At 35.5% G+C, this 15,484-nt stretch overlaps 2 protein-coding genes across 2 annotated transcripts in view; one reads left to right on the plus strand and one right to left on the minus strand.

Moving 5' to 3' along the window:
* Positions 1-15,484, minus strand: part of cenpp (centromere protein P) — a 108,375-nt gene that overhangs the window by 43,033 nt on the left and 49,858 nt on the right. The gene's annotated exons all lie outside the window — the stretch shown is intronic.
* On the plus strand, positions 4,444-15,320 carry aspn (asporin (LRR class 1)). Its single transcript, XM_088917310.1, has 8 exons — positions 4,444-4,671; positions 5,954-6,229; positions 7,542-7,654; positions 10,163-10,376; positions 10,683-10,793; positions 12,560-12,653; positions 12,967-13,105; positions 13,682-15,320. The coding sequence occupies exons 2-8, from the start codon at positions 5,989-5,991 to the stop codon at positions 13,883-13,885; spliced, it is 1,116 nt and encodes a 371-aa protein (XP_088773436.1). The 5' UTR covers positions 4,444-4,671; positions 5,954-5,988; the 3' UTR covers positions 13,886-15,320.

A 15,484-nucleotide genomic window follows, 5' to 3' on the forward strand; every position in this document is an offset into this window, starting at 1 on the left:
CCACAAGACTATATTTCATCCTCACCAAAAAACTGCAGATTGCTACCAAGGAATGCCTTTGAGGTAACACTGAAAGACCACAAGCACCAACTTCTTATTGTAAAGATGAAGCCTTTTACCATAGCATAAAGCAGATGGTTTCCAAGTTTAAGGTTGGCTCACAAAACATAAATTTAAGGTCAGTCATAAGACTACAAATAATGAAGGAGGAATGAAAATTAAACCAAAATTATGGTTGAGTCATCACAGATTTTTCCTACATCATAAAATGCAATGTTAACATTTACTGTTTTCTACATAAAACCTTTCTCAAATTACTGTAGATTGATAATCTTGATGACTATGACTATAGGATATCTGTATTTTGTTTACTGCAGACTTGACTTGCTGCTGAACAGTTGACTGTTGATCTTAAGATTTTTCCTAAAATTCAAATATTTGGTTTTCTATGGTCTAGAAAACCACTTTCAGCTGAAATAACCATGATACTCATTTAAAGAAGTACTGTGAGCTAAGGAAAAAAAGATCAAATGAAATTCACACTGTCATCCTCAAAAGTGAAATAAATTATTATGGTGGAAACATAATATATCCCCCCTACTAAAGAAGGTAAACACGGCAGCTAGTTTCAGTATTAGACATGTTTTTTTTAATATTTTCCAGACATAGCAAGTTATTATAAAGTTAATACGGCACTCTGAAATGAACGTCCAGCATTAGACACACATTTATTGGTTCAAGGTATGTTTCTTTTAAGTCAGCTCCAAAAATAATCTTAAGAAAGTGTTTGAAACACGCTGGCAAAAATCACATGTAGTATGCAGAAAATTTAATGTCCTGAGAATTAATCAAAGTTCTAAACATTTGACTTCAGACAGACTAAATAAGAAACAAAATCAGAGGCACGCATGAAAGAAAATAGTTTGTTTATACAAGACAAGCTAACTTATGGAAAGCGGGGACACGCATTTATAGAGAACAGGAGGCACTTCTTAACACAAAGGGTTGTTGGAGTCTGGCACAACCTGATGTGTAGTCAAAGCTGACAAAATCTTTCCTTTCAAAAGCAGCTAAATGAAATTTTTGTATCAATTAACTACTCCAAACCTAACAAGCTAAATTAGTCCAATAGCCTTTTCTTTTCAAACCATACTGTATGTTCTTACATTCTTAAGCAGTACCTCTGAAAACATCATTAATAGTGGCATGCAGTATTGTGAATTTTAACATGAGTACCAAAGGAACAAAAAATCACAGTTTTATTTCATATTACAGCCTATATAGTAGCTCTTTTACAAAAAGGAGTTTGGACAACAAAGGAAATGAGAATCCTGTTCTTGTGATTTATTAAGTTTGGAAAAGGAAATGCAGATTAAAGAAACAATGGATGTAAATTTCAGTTTTGCGATCAACAACATGAACAACATGGAAAATTAAATACAGAAATTAATACAGAACTGAGGTGATATTTAGCTAATCTGAGAAGCAACGGCAGACAAACAGAAACAATGCAGCTAAGAACTACCCCCATGAAAATTACTCCACAATGTTGAGATAGTTATAATACCTGTGAGCTGCTGTAGATTTAACAAGCAAATAGAAGGAAGTTGTACTGCTGCAGGCAGAGCGTCCTAAACAAAACGTCTGCCACAATAAAAAATCAAACCACATGGAAGAAGACTATTTTTCAAAATCAAGGAGGAAAAACATAACTTGGAGTACTTGCTATGAATTCCATATCAATTTGCCATGGGATTGTTTAAAGGTCATTACACAACAGTTTGCAATGTAAAATATACAGTAGATGTACTTCAAATGTATAACTAGGATGCATCTATTATTTCCTGCAGCAAGAGCAACCTCCAACCTAGATTACTAAATTACTCCCATTCTCTCTATTCCCATTTTATACTTACTATACAGTAACAATATTGCTTACATTTTGGGATATCACTGAACATTTCATTTCCAATACCAAGAAATGGTATTCTCTATCGTGATTGTAGGACATGAAGCAGCGCATATTTCAGAGCATTACTTATTATACCTGCAAAGCACAGGAAAAAAAAGTATATACTGTATTTCAACTTTTTTTTTAATTTGCTTTGTTTAGATATTGCATCTACTCACTGTATAGTCCAGCTTTTTACACAGAACAGTCCATTAAATGTATTTAAAGGAAAATATTATGCCAGATGAATAAAATAACTTAAGAAAATGGTCTTCATTTCTGGAACGTATACCCAAACCTAATAATTTCTGGAACACTGACCTAGGCCATAATTACAGCGCAAAACTTTTATTAAAACAATATTTCTTGCCTTAGCTAGTATCTCACAGAATCAAATGTAAATGAATAGTCATAAAAAATAACACCACATGATGGGAATTTGAGCTTGTTTGGTACACAGTCAAAGCATCCTCAGGACTACTGGTGCTAAATAATGACATACACATTTTTCCATTTTAGCAAGGAGTGCTTTAGTTGAAATGCCTATAGAACAACAATGACAACAGAGTTACAGGTATGCTTATTGAGCATTATTACAATAGTGTTTACCTTTGGCAATGGCTTTTTAACACCTGGAAAATCCAGATGGCATAGCAGACATTATACCCATGGCACAAGCTCTTTCACTTAGCAAACTGTCGGATACTAAAAGCCCCCATCAGACTTACCAAGCTCTTGTGCTCCAGCTGGGCACCAACATTAGTTTTCCATGTGATGCTGAAACTATGGAAAACTTTCAGTGTAACTTTAGCTTAAGACAAGATCAAATGTTCTTGTCAGAATCAATCTCATACCACCTGAAACAGCTCTTGGCTAACATAACATACAGCATGAAGTCTTTCAAGAATACCAATTTAGTAAGCATTCCAATTTCACAGAAAAGAAACACGTTAACATTTATTCAGAATGAAGTGCAGCTACTGTACATTTTGCAAATGGGAAGAAATACTCTCACTTTATTATAATCACTGAATAATGAACAGGATTTTGTGACAAAAGAAACTTTCTATTTCACAATTGTGTACACTAAGCGTATTGAAAGTAATTTAAATGTCTCTTAATGAAAAATCAGCCATTGTTTTGTAGTGGATCAATCATTTTTTAATGACGGTTTTACCACATTTGCCCATTTACTTTAATTCAAATGCCAATATTTATCATACAATATACAGTAACATGTAAATAATGCTGCAGCACATACATTTGAAGCAGCTACGCCTAGATATCTATGGGTTTAGTTCCTTCGTGGCTCTAAAATTAATAGAACCTATTTTTAAAAGAATCTGTAAATATCTTTCAATGTCATCTCTGTAATAGTATCTGAGGAGCCGGGGGAGGAAATCCCATACAAGATAAAATAAACCTTTAAGACATCTAGTGACACACCACACTTAGCTATTTCCACCTCTGATCGAAGTGCAAATGATTATCAAGTCACTGGAGCTAATGTCGAACAAGGTAGGTCACAGATTTTCTCAGAGAAAGGCACATGAATGAATAGAAGAAAAGGATTTCATCGAGGACAGTTTTGATGGATTCAACATAATGAAAGAAAGATTTGAAAATAACCATTTCTCAACAGATTAAGTTTAAATGGGTTTATTGTCTGGAAATATAAATGCTTGTTGTGATTCATCACGCAGGATAGAAAAAACAAGTGCTGGGACTGAGAGGGGTGTTTCACAGCTGTAGACTTATAGTTCAAGTCTGAACAGCAGGAGTGACTAAAGTTCAGTTTTCCTAGCCTGACACTAACATACTCAAAGAACTGTTAAATAGATTAACAGTTTAGTAAGCATCGCTTACAGCAGTGACAAACATCAGCCAGCATGAAAAATGTACTGTTCTGTAATAGCAGCCGTGAAATGCAGTGATTGGTGTCTAAAAATGTACTCGGCATGCAATAAAGCTCTTTGAAAACAGGTAAAAAGTTTTAGAAGTCTAATGAGAGGAAATTGCACATGGGGAGATGCTATTGGATATGCTGAATAAAATTAAATCACCATGCATGTGATTTTTTTTAATGGCTTTGTGCAGCTGGTCACTGTTAAATACAAAAATATGTATTTTCTTGCTGTACAGCTCCAGTAGTCAAGTCAGCCTAATTTTCTAAAATGTTTGAAGTCGTGCTGGAAAGGATTTAAAACATCTTAATCTGTTGGTCTTTTTTTAAAAAAAAACAAACTTAGTGGCATTATGTAACTCAATTTCTAAACCTCTTTAAAATTGTGTTCACATCCAGGTAGAACCTTTAGAAATGGCAGAAAGGCACTGATTTATCACACTGTGTGAGCCTTTAGATCATGTAAAACCTCAGGAGGCGTTATCCAAGATATAAGCTAACAACTCTGGCCTTGGTTCAAGAAATGATGAAAAACATATGACCGGTAACAAAGCGTCTTCAATATTTGTGTTGAATACTAAGATGTGATGATCTGTGAGAGCTCTTTATTTAAGCATAACTCCCAGTGCCAGGAGGAGCTTTTTCTTTCATTCTGGGATTTTGTTTTCATGTATTACCTTTTTTGAAAAAAAAAAACACAACATCAACTTTAATCCTGATTGGACCTATTATGAAGTAAATCTGGGTTTTCATATTTCTCCCTCAAGATTTTTGGGAATTACTGGGCAAAAACAAGGATTGATCAGAATTTTCTAAGGTATGTTATTTTGTCTATTTCTGTAAGAGAGGAATAATTTAACAGGTGATGTGCATTTAGCAGTGTAATACAAAGTTTTTAATCCCAAACTGGCTAATTTTAACAATCAATATCATCATTAAATGCACAGGTAACAGCTTGAATGTCTTGCATTTCTAAAGCTGGTTTAAAGAAGAAATGTATTTGCTTTGATAGTGAAGTTCAATCATTTCATTTCAGTTCAATGCATTTAAATTATGTGTTTTTACAACATTTAACTGCAGTTGTTTAAGTGGAAATAACTTCTAAAGTAGAACTGCTGAACATCTCTTGTCGACACATAAAAACCAATGTGCTCATTAAGGGAAACTGCAATTTGTCCACAGCAACTGTACAAACCAGGTAATTTCACAAGCGATGATTTGTTTTCTAGGTACAATTATTCCCACTGACAGTACAAAACAGAATTTATTATTGTAAGGCTTTTTTTTCTGAACTACTACTTTCTGTTTCTTTGGGACCCTATTTGTTTATAGAAATCATTCAATGTTCTTCAGTCAAAATGTCTTTAGGGTTCGCAGAGCAAAACCTGAAAACAATGATCTTGGATGAATAGGGGGTTTATTTTGCAATATTTAACAATGGGTGCTTGCATAATTAAATTACATGTTGCATTTGCACATAATACATAGACTATATACTATGATGCTGCTGACAAACCTCAGAAGATTTCACATGTAATGATTCATATGATTTCTATTTGCAATCACAACCAATAATGTGTTCATAAAACCTATGAATGCACCTCATGTTCAGATAAGTATGTTAAAACCAATTCTTTGTCTTGGATAATACAATGAATACATTTATTAAATATTATATACAATATATAAATAAAGAATATGTATATACATACAGTTATTACACATGCACACATGTATGTGCTGTATATATATGAAGTAAAAGAGCATGTACAATTAATCCATTAATTAAATTTAATGGAGGAAATACCATATTTTTAAATTAATGTTGCAGCATATTTCCATAAAAGATTAATGTACTGTGATTAATATTAAATCCAAAAAATCTTACCTGCTGATGGCGAATAAAACCAGAAAATAATATGTTATAGCTTAGCTTTAATGCTACAGGAATGTGAGAACATGGACAAAATGAAACCACAGGGAAGTGTCCCATGAACGATGAAATGATTCCAACAGGTCATGTTTCAGTTACACAGGACATTTTTGTGTTTCACTATCAGTAAAAGTGTTATGTGGTCTTCTTTTTTTTTCCATTGCAGAGACCTGCTGCAGTTTAAGGGATCTGCTTCTCACCATGAGGGGCTTGCTACTGCTCTCCCTCCTGGCACTGTGCTTTGCCACACCCTATAGACCCCTAAATCTGAAGAAATTCTTGAAGGCACCCGAGCTCATGCTGGATTATGAAGAGGATGGTAACAACAGCCTGCCAATTTTTAACAGAAGGAACAGAGCAGTGACCCCCTCAGGATTTCCCTACTCAATCTGCCCCTTCGGATGCCAGTGCACACTCAGGGTGGTCCAGTGCTCTGATCTGGGTAAAAGCACACTCTCCCCCTCGTTAATATCTATAACAGGTTCCAATGCAATGTAAGCCTATGGTTTTAACTGCTGGGAAATGGAACAACTACAGTATATAGTGTGATCACTCGTGTCTTACTAAAGGAGAAATTGATTGTGTACACCATAGGGCGTATGCAGATCTGATATGCTTCTATGAAAATGAACATTGGTTTAAAAAAATATTTATCTGTTCACTGCTTCTTTCTGTCTTTAATACCTTAAAGAGTAGTTTAGGCAACCTGCATAAGACTATATTTACATACATCTTCCATATTGAAGTATGCAAAAGACATCTGTTTAATATTAGAATGCACAAAAACAGGACTGATTTCAATTGCTTCAATGTGAGTCAGATGAGTACTTCGATGCAAGTTAGCATGAAAAATTGCTATTTTATTCTATTCACCCACTTTGGGATCACCAACTGGGCTTGTACGTCTCAGCTCAAAACACTGACCCCTGTGCCTATAGGAAAGGAAAAGGAAATTTAGACAGGCTCTTCAGACCCACCTGCCCATCAACTCATTTATCTTTTGACACAGCGAGACGTACAGGAGGGTCAGTACTGGTTGGAAGAGAGGTGCGTTCTTCACTGATGCCATCATCAGGCAGCTGTTTGCCCCCAAAAGTAGGACAACTAATCCTGACCCTATCCCCAGTCAGACAGCGAGCCGACTCTGAGCTGCTGTTTGAGGAATCTTGGTCACAGTCAGCTAGTGACATGTCCTGTCCTGAGTGAGTGAGAGACCTTACCGTTAAGCCAAGCTGGATGAGTTAATTGTGTTTGAAACTTTGCAGTGAAATGGAAATTTAGATTATAGAGTAATCAACTACTTGAGAAAAATGCATGGGATACATAATTACAATCATCTAGCTAATGTGTTGGAGTCCTTGGACTTGAGATCAAAAACATGCAAGCCTGAAAAACAAATACAGCTGTTAGCAAACAAATCTAAGTAATTGTTTCAGTCTGCTATGTTTTAAATAAATTGAACATCACTGTTCTAGTCCATTATATATTTGTAGAAAGGAATTTAAATTAATAAGAAATGTTTCCGATGCTCAGCCTCCATAAACCTATACTTCTGCGACCAACAAAAGCGCTGGATGAATTAAATGTTATAATGGAAATATTACATATTCTGCATATCTTTCTCCTGACTCTAGACAACCATTTTAATGTCATCTAAACTGCAAGAGACAAAAGGGGGATCAAATCTACACGATTTTGAATTTACCAAGGTCTGCAGTGAAAAAATACCAACGTCCTTTTTTTTTAACCAACAGGTTTGCAATCAGTACCGAATGACATCTCCACAGATACACTGATGATTGATCTTCAGAACAACAAAATAACTGAAATCAAGGAGAATGACTTCAAGGGAATGAATAAGTTATACGTAAGATTAATTATTCTACATTTCTAGTAAACTTGGTACATTTTCCACTCGACACTAAACTGTGCAAACAAAGGATGATATTTTGATGGCATCATCTCGCTGCAATGACACTAAGATTCCAATTTAAGACAAGGTCTAGGCTACATGAACCAACTTGCTTTCTGAAAGTCTGGATGACACTCCTTTCTCTTGGGTTACATACAATGTACTTGACTCATTTGCAGGTTTTGACACATATTGCTATCTCACCTTACAATGTTTTTTTTTTAAAAAGGAAACATGGTGACAAGTTTTGTATCCTGGAAACAAAGGTGTTTTTTTGGCACATAGTTTAAGAATGTGCACAAAAGTGTCATAGCCTGAATCTAATAACAGTGTTAATCCTCTTCCTTCCGCATTGTGTGTTGTTATCAAGGTGCGTGGCTACTAGCTTTCTGTGACGAATATCTAAAGCACATATTGTAGTGCACCCAAATGTGCTGATGGAAATGGATATTACTCTTCAGAAAATGTGCTAAAACCCTCTAGTTCTAATACATAAAGGTTTAAATCCCTTTTCTCAGAGTCCAACACTGGCCAGAAATGTGTGTGTAATTTTCCAGCTGTTATTTGTTCAGAAAGAAAATATATCTAACTCTATTTTCATATTGCAATTAAATGTTTTTATTTGGCAGCTACGTCTGAAGCAGGCTCCAAATGAGCAAGACACATACTCTCACTCTCTATGCAGTCCTAGATTCCCCCTCAATAAACAATTTTATCCAGAAAACAATAGTTGTCATAACAAGAAAATTCTTAAAAACCACTTAAATGGGTTTTGCAAAGGGCTGTACTGGTTACATTGTGGTTAAATTAATTACAAACAAATAGTAAGCATCAGAAACAAAGCCTGTATGCATGGAGCACAGATGCTTGTTTTCCATCTATTTGGCTTAAACACTGCAAAATTAAATACTTACAACAAACAGTGATTTGTACTTGAGGCAAGGGAATGGGAAAAAAATTGTCATAAGGTTTTCTATTGGCCAGATGTTAGAGGGGTCAAATGCTGCCCTTAACAACGCCAGTTTCTGTTTCATCATCAGCCTGCTTCAGCTGGTAACACAGTAGTTTTTTGTCACCAGCTTGCATCTGAAGGGAAATTTTTGATCATGTTTTCAGACGATACAGTAGATTATAAAAGATGCTGTTTTTCCATGTCTAAGCACCTCCAGCACCAATGGCTACTTTCATTAATTTGACCTCTAGTTTTGCAGCTGTTGAGTCATGGGGTATAAGAATTTCTGAAATAAATATTCTGAAATGAATAAAGCATACTTTAATTATGCAGGGTATGAGCAGATGCTTTTACAAATGGTAAGCAACTATCGGGTTGCAGAACCAGCCAAACATAAATAACTATCAATGGGAGAAAGCAGTGGTTCTGTTGTTTAACACAATAAATCTGAACAAAATAACCTGGTAATGTGAACTCACTTGGTTCAATTTATGACTTATAATCTGTGATGTAATTTCTGAAGTATGTCTGCAAAAGTAATTTTGCGTTAAAGTGTAGATGATATTCAACAACAAAGAGCACTGCCATCAAAACACAGATTTGCTATATGAGTCTTAAAATAACAGCTGTCATATATAATAAACGACAGACTTCTGAAAACCATATGTGCTACTGTGTAGCGCACGCCAGCTATGATAGAGTGAATACCTCAGCTTTAAAAAAAAAGGAAAGGGTTTTTTCTGATTAAATGATTGAACCTGTAATTACATTTCCACAGCCTAAACCTGGCCTTTTTTTGTAACAATGCAGGTCTTTTACTACTTTAATGACAATTACACTGTATTTTGATTGTAAGGACATGCAGCAGAGCCACACTAAACTGTAAATCAAAGCTAAATTCCCTTGACTTCACTTTAAGTTCTGTGCATTAAAGAAAAGGGGAACTTAAAGCTGTTATCAACCATATACGTTGTAGTTCTTCAAAATGTGCATTAAAGCTTGGCCCATGAACAGATGCAACTTACATTTAGTTTTGAGCATGAGCCATAACTAAACATACACAGGAGTGGGTGGAGGGCTGAGATCTCACAGTATTTATATCACAGCTTATAAAACAAGAAGCCTCTTTCATTCACAGTCCTATCATTGAATTGTAATTGACTTTAAGAACATCCAGTAGTTGCCCTTATGTTATAAGCATTGCTTCTTATCACATAAATCAAAATGAGTCTTCAGTATTTAGATGGAGAATTCCTTAATGCATCTACTATGCATAACTATGCAACATAAAATGGAAGACATGTCTATATTTAACTTAGAATCAAGGACATTTAGGATGGAAAATGCCCCTTTCAAACCAAACTATTTTTTTTAATTTCCCAACTAGTATCTTTTTGTTGTTTTACATCATGCATTCCCCAGTTTTATGTTATTAGTTACCACTTGTCCCAGTATCAATTACTGAAACTCTTAGTCTTGTTTACATGCAGACTTTTTATTTTTCATTCTAGGCACTATTTCTGCTCAACAACAAAATAACAAAGATTCATCCGAAGGCCTTCCGCAGCATGACAAACTTACAGCTGCTGTACCTCTCCCATAACCTGTTGCCGCAAGTTCCTGCCAACTTGCCCAAAAATATTCTGGAACTGAGAATCCACGATAACAAGATCAGGAAAGTCCAAAGAGATGCATTCAAAGGGATGAGGTCCTTGCATGTTTTAGGTATGTCTTTCAAAAACAGATATAAGCTTGAACATACATTAAAAACCATCAAAAATGTTTATATAGTGTAAACCTTCATAACCCAGTGAACTGTGTGTCTTATGCATTCAACAAGAAGTACAGAACATCAGGATTCTGTACTATTACCATTAAGTCTGGAAATAACAATATCTTGCAAATAATTTGCTCAAGTTCAGTATTTGCAACAAATCAAAATGCCACCTTAACCATTCTTGTGGTGCATAATTCACTATGTTAAAAAAAAAGCTTTTTAATTTTCTTTGTTCTCTCTCATCTAACTTTTAGAAATGAGTGCAAACCCACTTGAAAACAGCGGAATTGAAATAGGAGCGTTTGAAGGCATGTCTGTACTTTTTTTAAGAATTGCGGAAGCGAGGCTCACCGCAGTTCCGAAAGGTAAGGTCAACAAACAATACACTCCAGTTCAAAAACAAACAAATCCACATCCTGTTAATATTGTGTTGTTTCAGGCTCACAGGGGGATTGTGGAGTTCATACTCATTCTGACTCAGTTTTGCAGTACAACGCCACTGTTAGGAACTATACTGTTCGCCTACTCATTTGACTCAGCAATCCTGTGGCCAAATTCATTCCTCTTTCTCATAATGATTAGGCTTTTCAGTAGCAAAAGTCAGATACAAATTCCAGATACTACACACAGATCATCAGATTATAATCATTACTAAACTCCCTTATGCTGGAGATACACAAGTGCTTTGTACTTGTCACTTTTACCTACCAACAAAGAATGCATTTTTAAGCAATTGTAAGATATGCACTAAGCAACTGCTGAGTCATTAGCAAAATTATTAAAATGTTAAGGTCAACAATGACTCAACAATGAGTCAGTGAGCTGGAGGCAAGCTGTTGAAGCTAACAGCCTGGTATCCTCAAAGACGTGGCAGAGCAGTTTGCTGTCAGTCAGTAAGCCAGCAGAAATCAAGTGAGCATGATCTGCCTCATGCATGGACCAGAGAGCATCCAGAGACCAGAATAAGGTACAGTGCTTATCACAGCTGGTTTCTGAGCTTCATTGTCACATTCGCTGGTGATTTCTATTACATTTATTTCAGTTCTTTCAATTTGCAAAATAGCTGGTCCTTTTAATTTATTTATCCATAATAAATTCCTAATTTTGGAAAGAAAAAGAATTCTCTAAAAAGACTGCCTTTTAATAGCTGCCTTATTTAATGAAACACAACAATTAAGAAGTGCAACATCATTGGATGAACACACTGCCATTTGAACTAGTATATGTAGAGTAGGTACTGTATATATTCTAAAAACATCAGACTGTTAGCTAATCAGACAAAGTCAGTTTTGACCTCAATCAGAGATGCCAAGCTAATGTGGCAGAAAATACTGTTTGTGTACACTACCTCTGATCTTATGTAGAGATCTACAAGACAACTTTAACTTTAAAGTCAAGTGTGGAGTTCATGTGTGGCTCCACCTGTCAAGACACTCGCTGTCACTCGGGATCCTGTGACACACAACTAAATGAGGGACAGTCAGAGTGGATTGGCTGGAGAGCTGATGAATCCTCAAATTGCCCTGGGGTTGTCGCTTGCTAGGCAATGAGAGCCACATCACTCCTGCAGTCCGTGCACATTCTGCTGTTGGTGCTCTGGGGCTCACAATATCAGAGTAAGGTGTATGGTCCTTTACCTAACTCAGGTGAGGCCAAGAGTTACAGAGGTATCACTGAGTTAATTAGGCATCACATCATCATTGTACAGGCATTAACAGGGTAGGGATAAGAAAGTCAAGACTTTCTCAGCTCCCAGCAAAACTGTGACTCTTGCTATTTTCAGTGACGTAGGTGATAGAAGTACCACTCCACTCTTAGGAGCGCGTCTGCTCTTCCTCACTCTCCCCATGCAGTACCAGGGTTGCTGCTGCGAGACAAGACATAAACTACATAAGATTATGTTTTAAAAAACCAACTTGTGATTGACTAAATGCAAACGCTCATGTATATGGTAAAAAAAAGCAGTCAGGTATTAGGGCGTAATCCTGACGTCACACGTCACACAGCAGGACCTTTGCGATTTAAAGTTATCCGTTCACATATTACGATTTGCAAAGGAATTACTGAAAATGAAATGTGTTGCTGTTTCGGTCGGATTTGTTTAAATCTTTTCTAAATGTTTTTTTTCAAGATCTCCCTTCTTCGCTCTCTGAGCTTCACTTAGATTACAACAAGATTGGGAAAGTGGAAGTGGAAGATTTTATTCGGTACAAAAATCTGCAAAGGTACAATAATATACAGTATTTACCTAATATACTCTACATGCCTACACTGGGATGTTTAAGCTATTACAAACTTAATTCTGCCAAACAGGCTTTTACAGCCCTTACCCTAGAGGACACCTTTATTTTCATTTCAACTGAGCTCTTGGAAAAAAGTAAAAAAACCCTGCTATGGAAAACTGGTAGTCCCTCCAGGACCAGGTTATTGCTGATTAAAGCTAAATGTATTCTTTAAAGGAAATAAATGGTTTAAAATTATTTATATGACATATGTGTTGTATGATAAAGATTGAAACTGAACTGCTCTGCATTACAGGCTGGGACTTGGATATAACCAAATTAAAACCATAGAAAACGGAAGTTTAGCCAGTCTTCCCAATATTAGAGAACTTCACCTGGATAACAACAAACTCAAGAAGGTTCCTCCAGGTTTGGCATCACTGAAGTATTTACAGGTAAGTATAAGCAAAAAAGAACTTCTATAAACATGGAAAGTTGTCTTCATCTGATAAACCAAAAATTGTATTTTTAACTATAGATAGGGGAGTTAGTAAGTTAAGTCATTAGGACAATAAGGATTCCTTCTGTCTTATCTCTCCTGTTTATTTCTATAAACAAGCCATTTTTCCATTATACTGGAGCTCAGCTTTGAATGTTGTTCAAATATCCAAATCTGCTCAAGATGTACAATGTCAAGTAGCCTTTTAATGATCTGATCAGTCTGGGTCCCAGAAGTCTTTTTACCTAAATGAAGACAAAGTTGCCCAAAGTAGTCGCCACAAAGCACAAAGAATATTCTCCTTCTACGACGACTGTTATTAATAGATATTATTAGTATTTGCTGAAAGTGGCATTTTTAAGCAAATTAATTACAACAGCGCTGCTCTAGCTCAGTTTGAAAGTAACTGAACTTTAAAGGTTCCTGAAAACAGATTGCTGTTCACAATAACATGTAAATAATGAATTTCCCAAGTCAGGGGTAATAAAGGTCTTCTAATCTAAATCCTACTTTTCTTTTTTCCCCCACACAGGTGGTATATCTACATGCCAACAATATAACCAGCGTGAGCGTCAATGACTTCTGTCCCTCAGGAAGTAATGTGAAGAAGACTCCATACTCTGGGATCAGCCTCTTTGCCAATCCCGTGAAATACTGGGAGGTGCAGCCGGCCACTTTCCGCTGCATGTCCAGTCGAATGGGAGTTCACCTCGGAAATTTCAGGAGAAGGAAGTGAAGTCCTGCTTCCATGAATGCCTAACCTTTAAAACCGGAAAATGGAATTGAAGCTGAAGAGGTCTCATTACTTGAAGTTCAACCGAACTAAACAAGCTGGAGTCTGCAGTGCAGACAGACGTACATCACCCAGAAAGAAATTGTGTTTCTGTTCAAGGAGAAATGCGGGTGCCGTTTGTTTTGATACCCCAGTTTTTCATTGCTGGCAAAACACAATTTACAATAAGTAAGAGGAACAGATAAGAAAGGTAAAGACCTTTCAAGAATAATCACTTCTATAGTCTAAGAAATCAGAAATGTAGATTCTCTAAAAATCCTTTTTTGTTGTAAATGCAAGCACTTTTCAACATAAAAAGAGATCAGACGTTGGACAAGAGTTAAAATTTGAATGTCCTATTTACTAAACTCTTCTTAATACAGTGCCACTTTGTAGCATTCTTATTATGGGCATTTTTTTTCTTCTTTTCAAAAAACTTTTGCTGAACAGGTAGAGACGGAGAAATCAGTAATTGCTATTGGAAAGAAAAGGAATCAAAGTAAAAGACCACATCAACCCCTGCCTATGATTTTACGTTGTCTGATGCTCAGCTACCAGCACTCTATTTACAACTTCTGCAGTCATTTACTATAGAACATTTAGGATGTAATAATAATTGATTTTAGGGTTTTTAGTTTTACAGATCTTCTAAATGGAAAAATGCATATATACACACATCAAGTTAAACTTTTCACCTTTTTTTGGGGAAAAAAAGACATCCAGTCTTTCTTTAATCTTTACTATAAATCCAAAAACCACTCTGCAGCACCCTCTGGTGCTAAAATGAAAACGATTCTGTCTGTGCACTAAAATGAAAACAACACCGCACCAATTTGCCTAACAAAGAAAATCCTCCAGTAACTGCTCTTTGACTAAATTAGTACTATTGCAAAAGTCCTGTTTCTGTCTTTAAAAATAGACATCACGAACATGCACAAAGCAGTAATTTCATAAACATTCATAAAACTGAGATGAAGTAGCAACCTAAAAACAAGGTTTGTGTACTTTTTTAAAATGTCATTTCTCGCCATTTATCATTTCAGACAACCTAATCCCATAACTAGTATAATTTAAAGCTGAGCTTTAAAAACAAAGTTGGCAGACGTCTTTGTGACATACCACTATTGTAAGGTTTATTGTTAGCACCCTCGTTTTTGGTTTAGACAAGAAATTTAATTTTGCATGCTTCCGTTATATAACATGTAACTAAGAACATTCTGTTCCCCTTTAATTTTGTTAACTTAGATTTATGGTGCTTAATTATGAACGACTTATAATTGATCAAGTTATTTTAATGAAATGTTGTCAAGTACACTTTCATTTTTAGCATACTCCACTGTATAGAATACTGTATATTTATTATTCAGTTCGAATAAACAGTACAGTTTCCAAAAAAAAATACTGAAATGTTTTCTAGATTATTTATGTTCATTTGACTTAGACCTCTTTATGATTATTATTCTCAAAGTGTTTACATACAGTCCAATATTAAATACTGATTAAATACTGCACAATATTAATATTACGGTTTCTAGGTTTGTTATACAGTATACTGATTTACCA

Source organism: Atractosteus spatula, chromosome 5 (genome assembly GCF_055471065.1).
Source record: "Atractosteus spatula isolate fAtrSpa1 chromosome 5, fAtrSpa1.hap1, whole genome shotgun sequence".
Lineage (NCBI taxonomy): Eukaryota > Metazoa > Chordata > Actinopteri > Semionotiformes > Lepisosteidae > Atractosteus > Atractosteus spatula.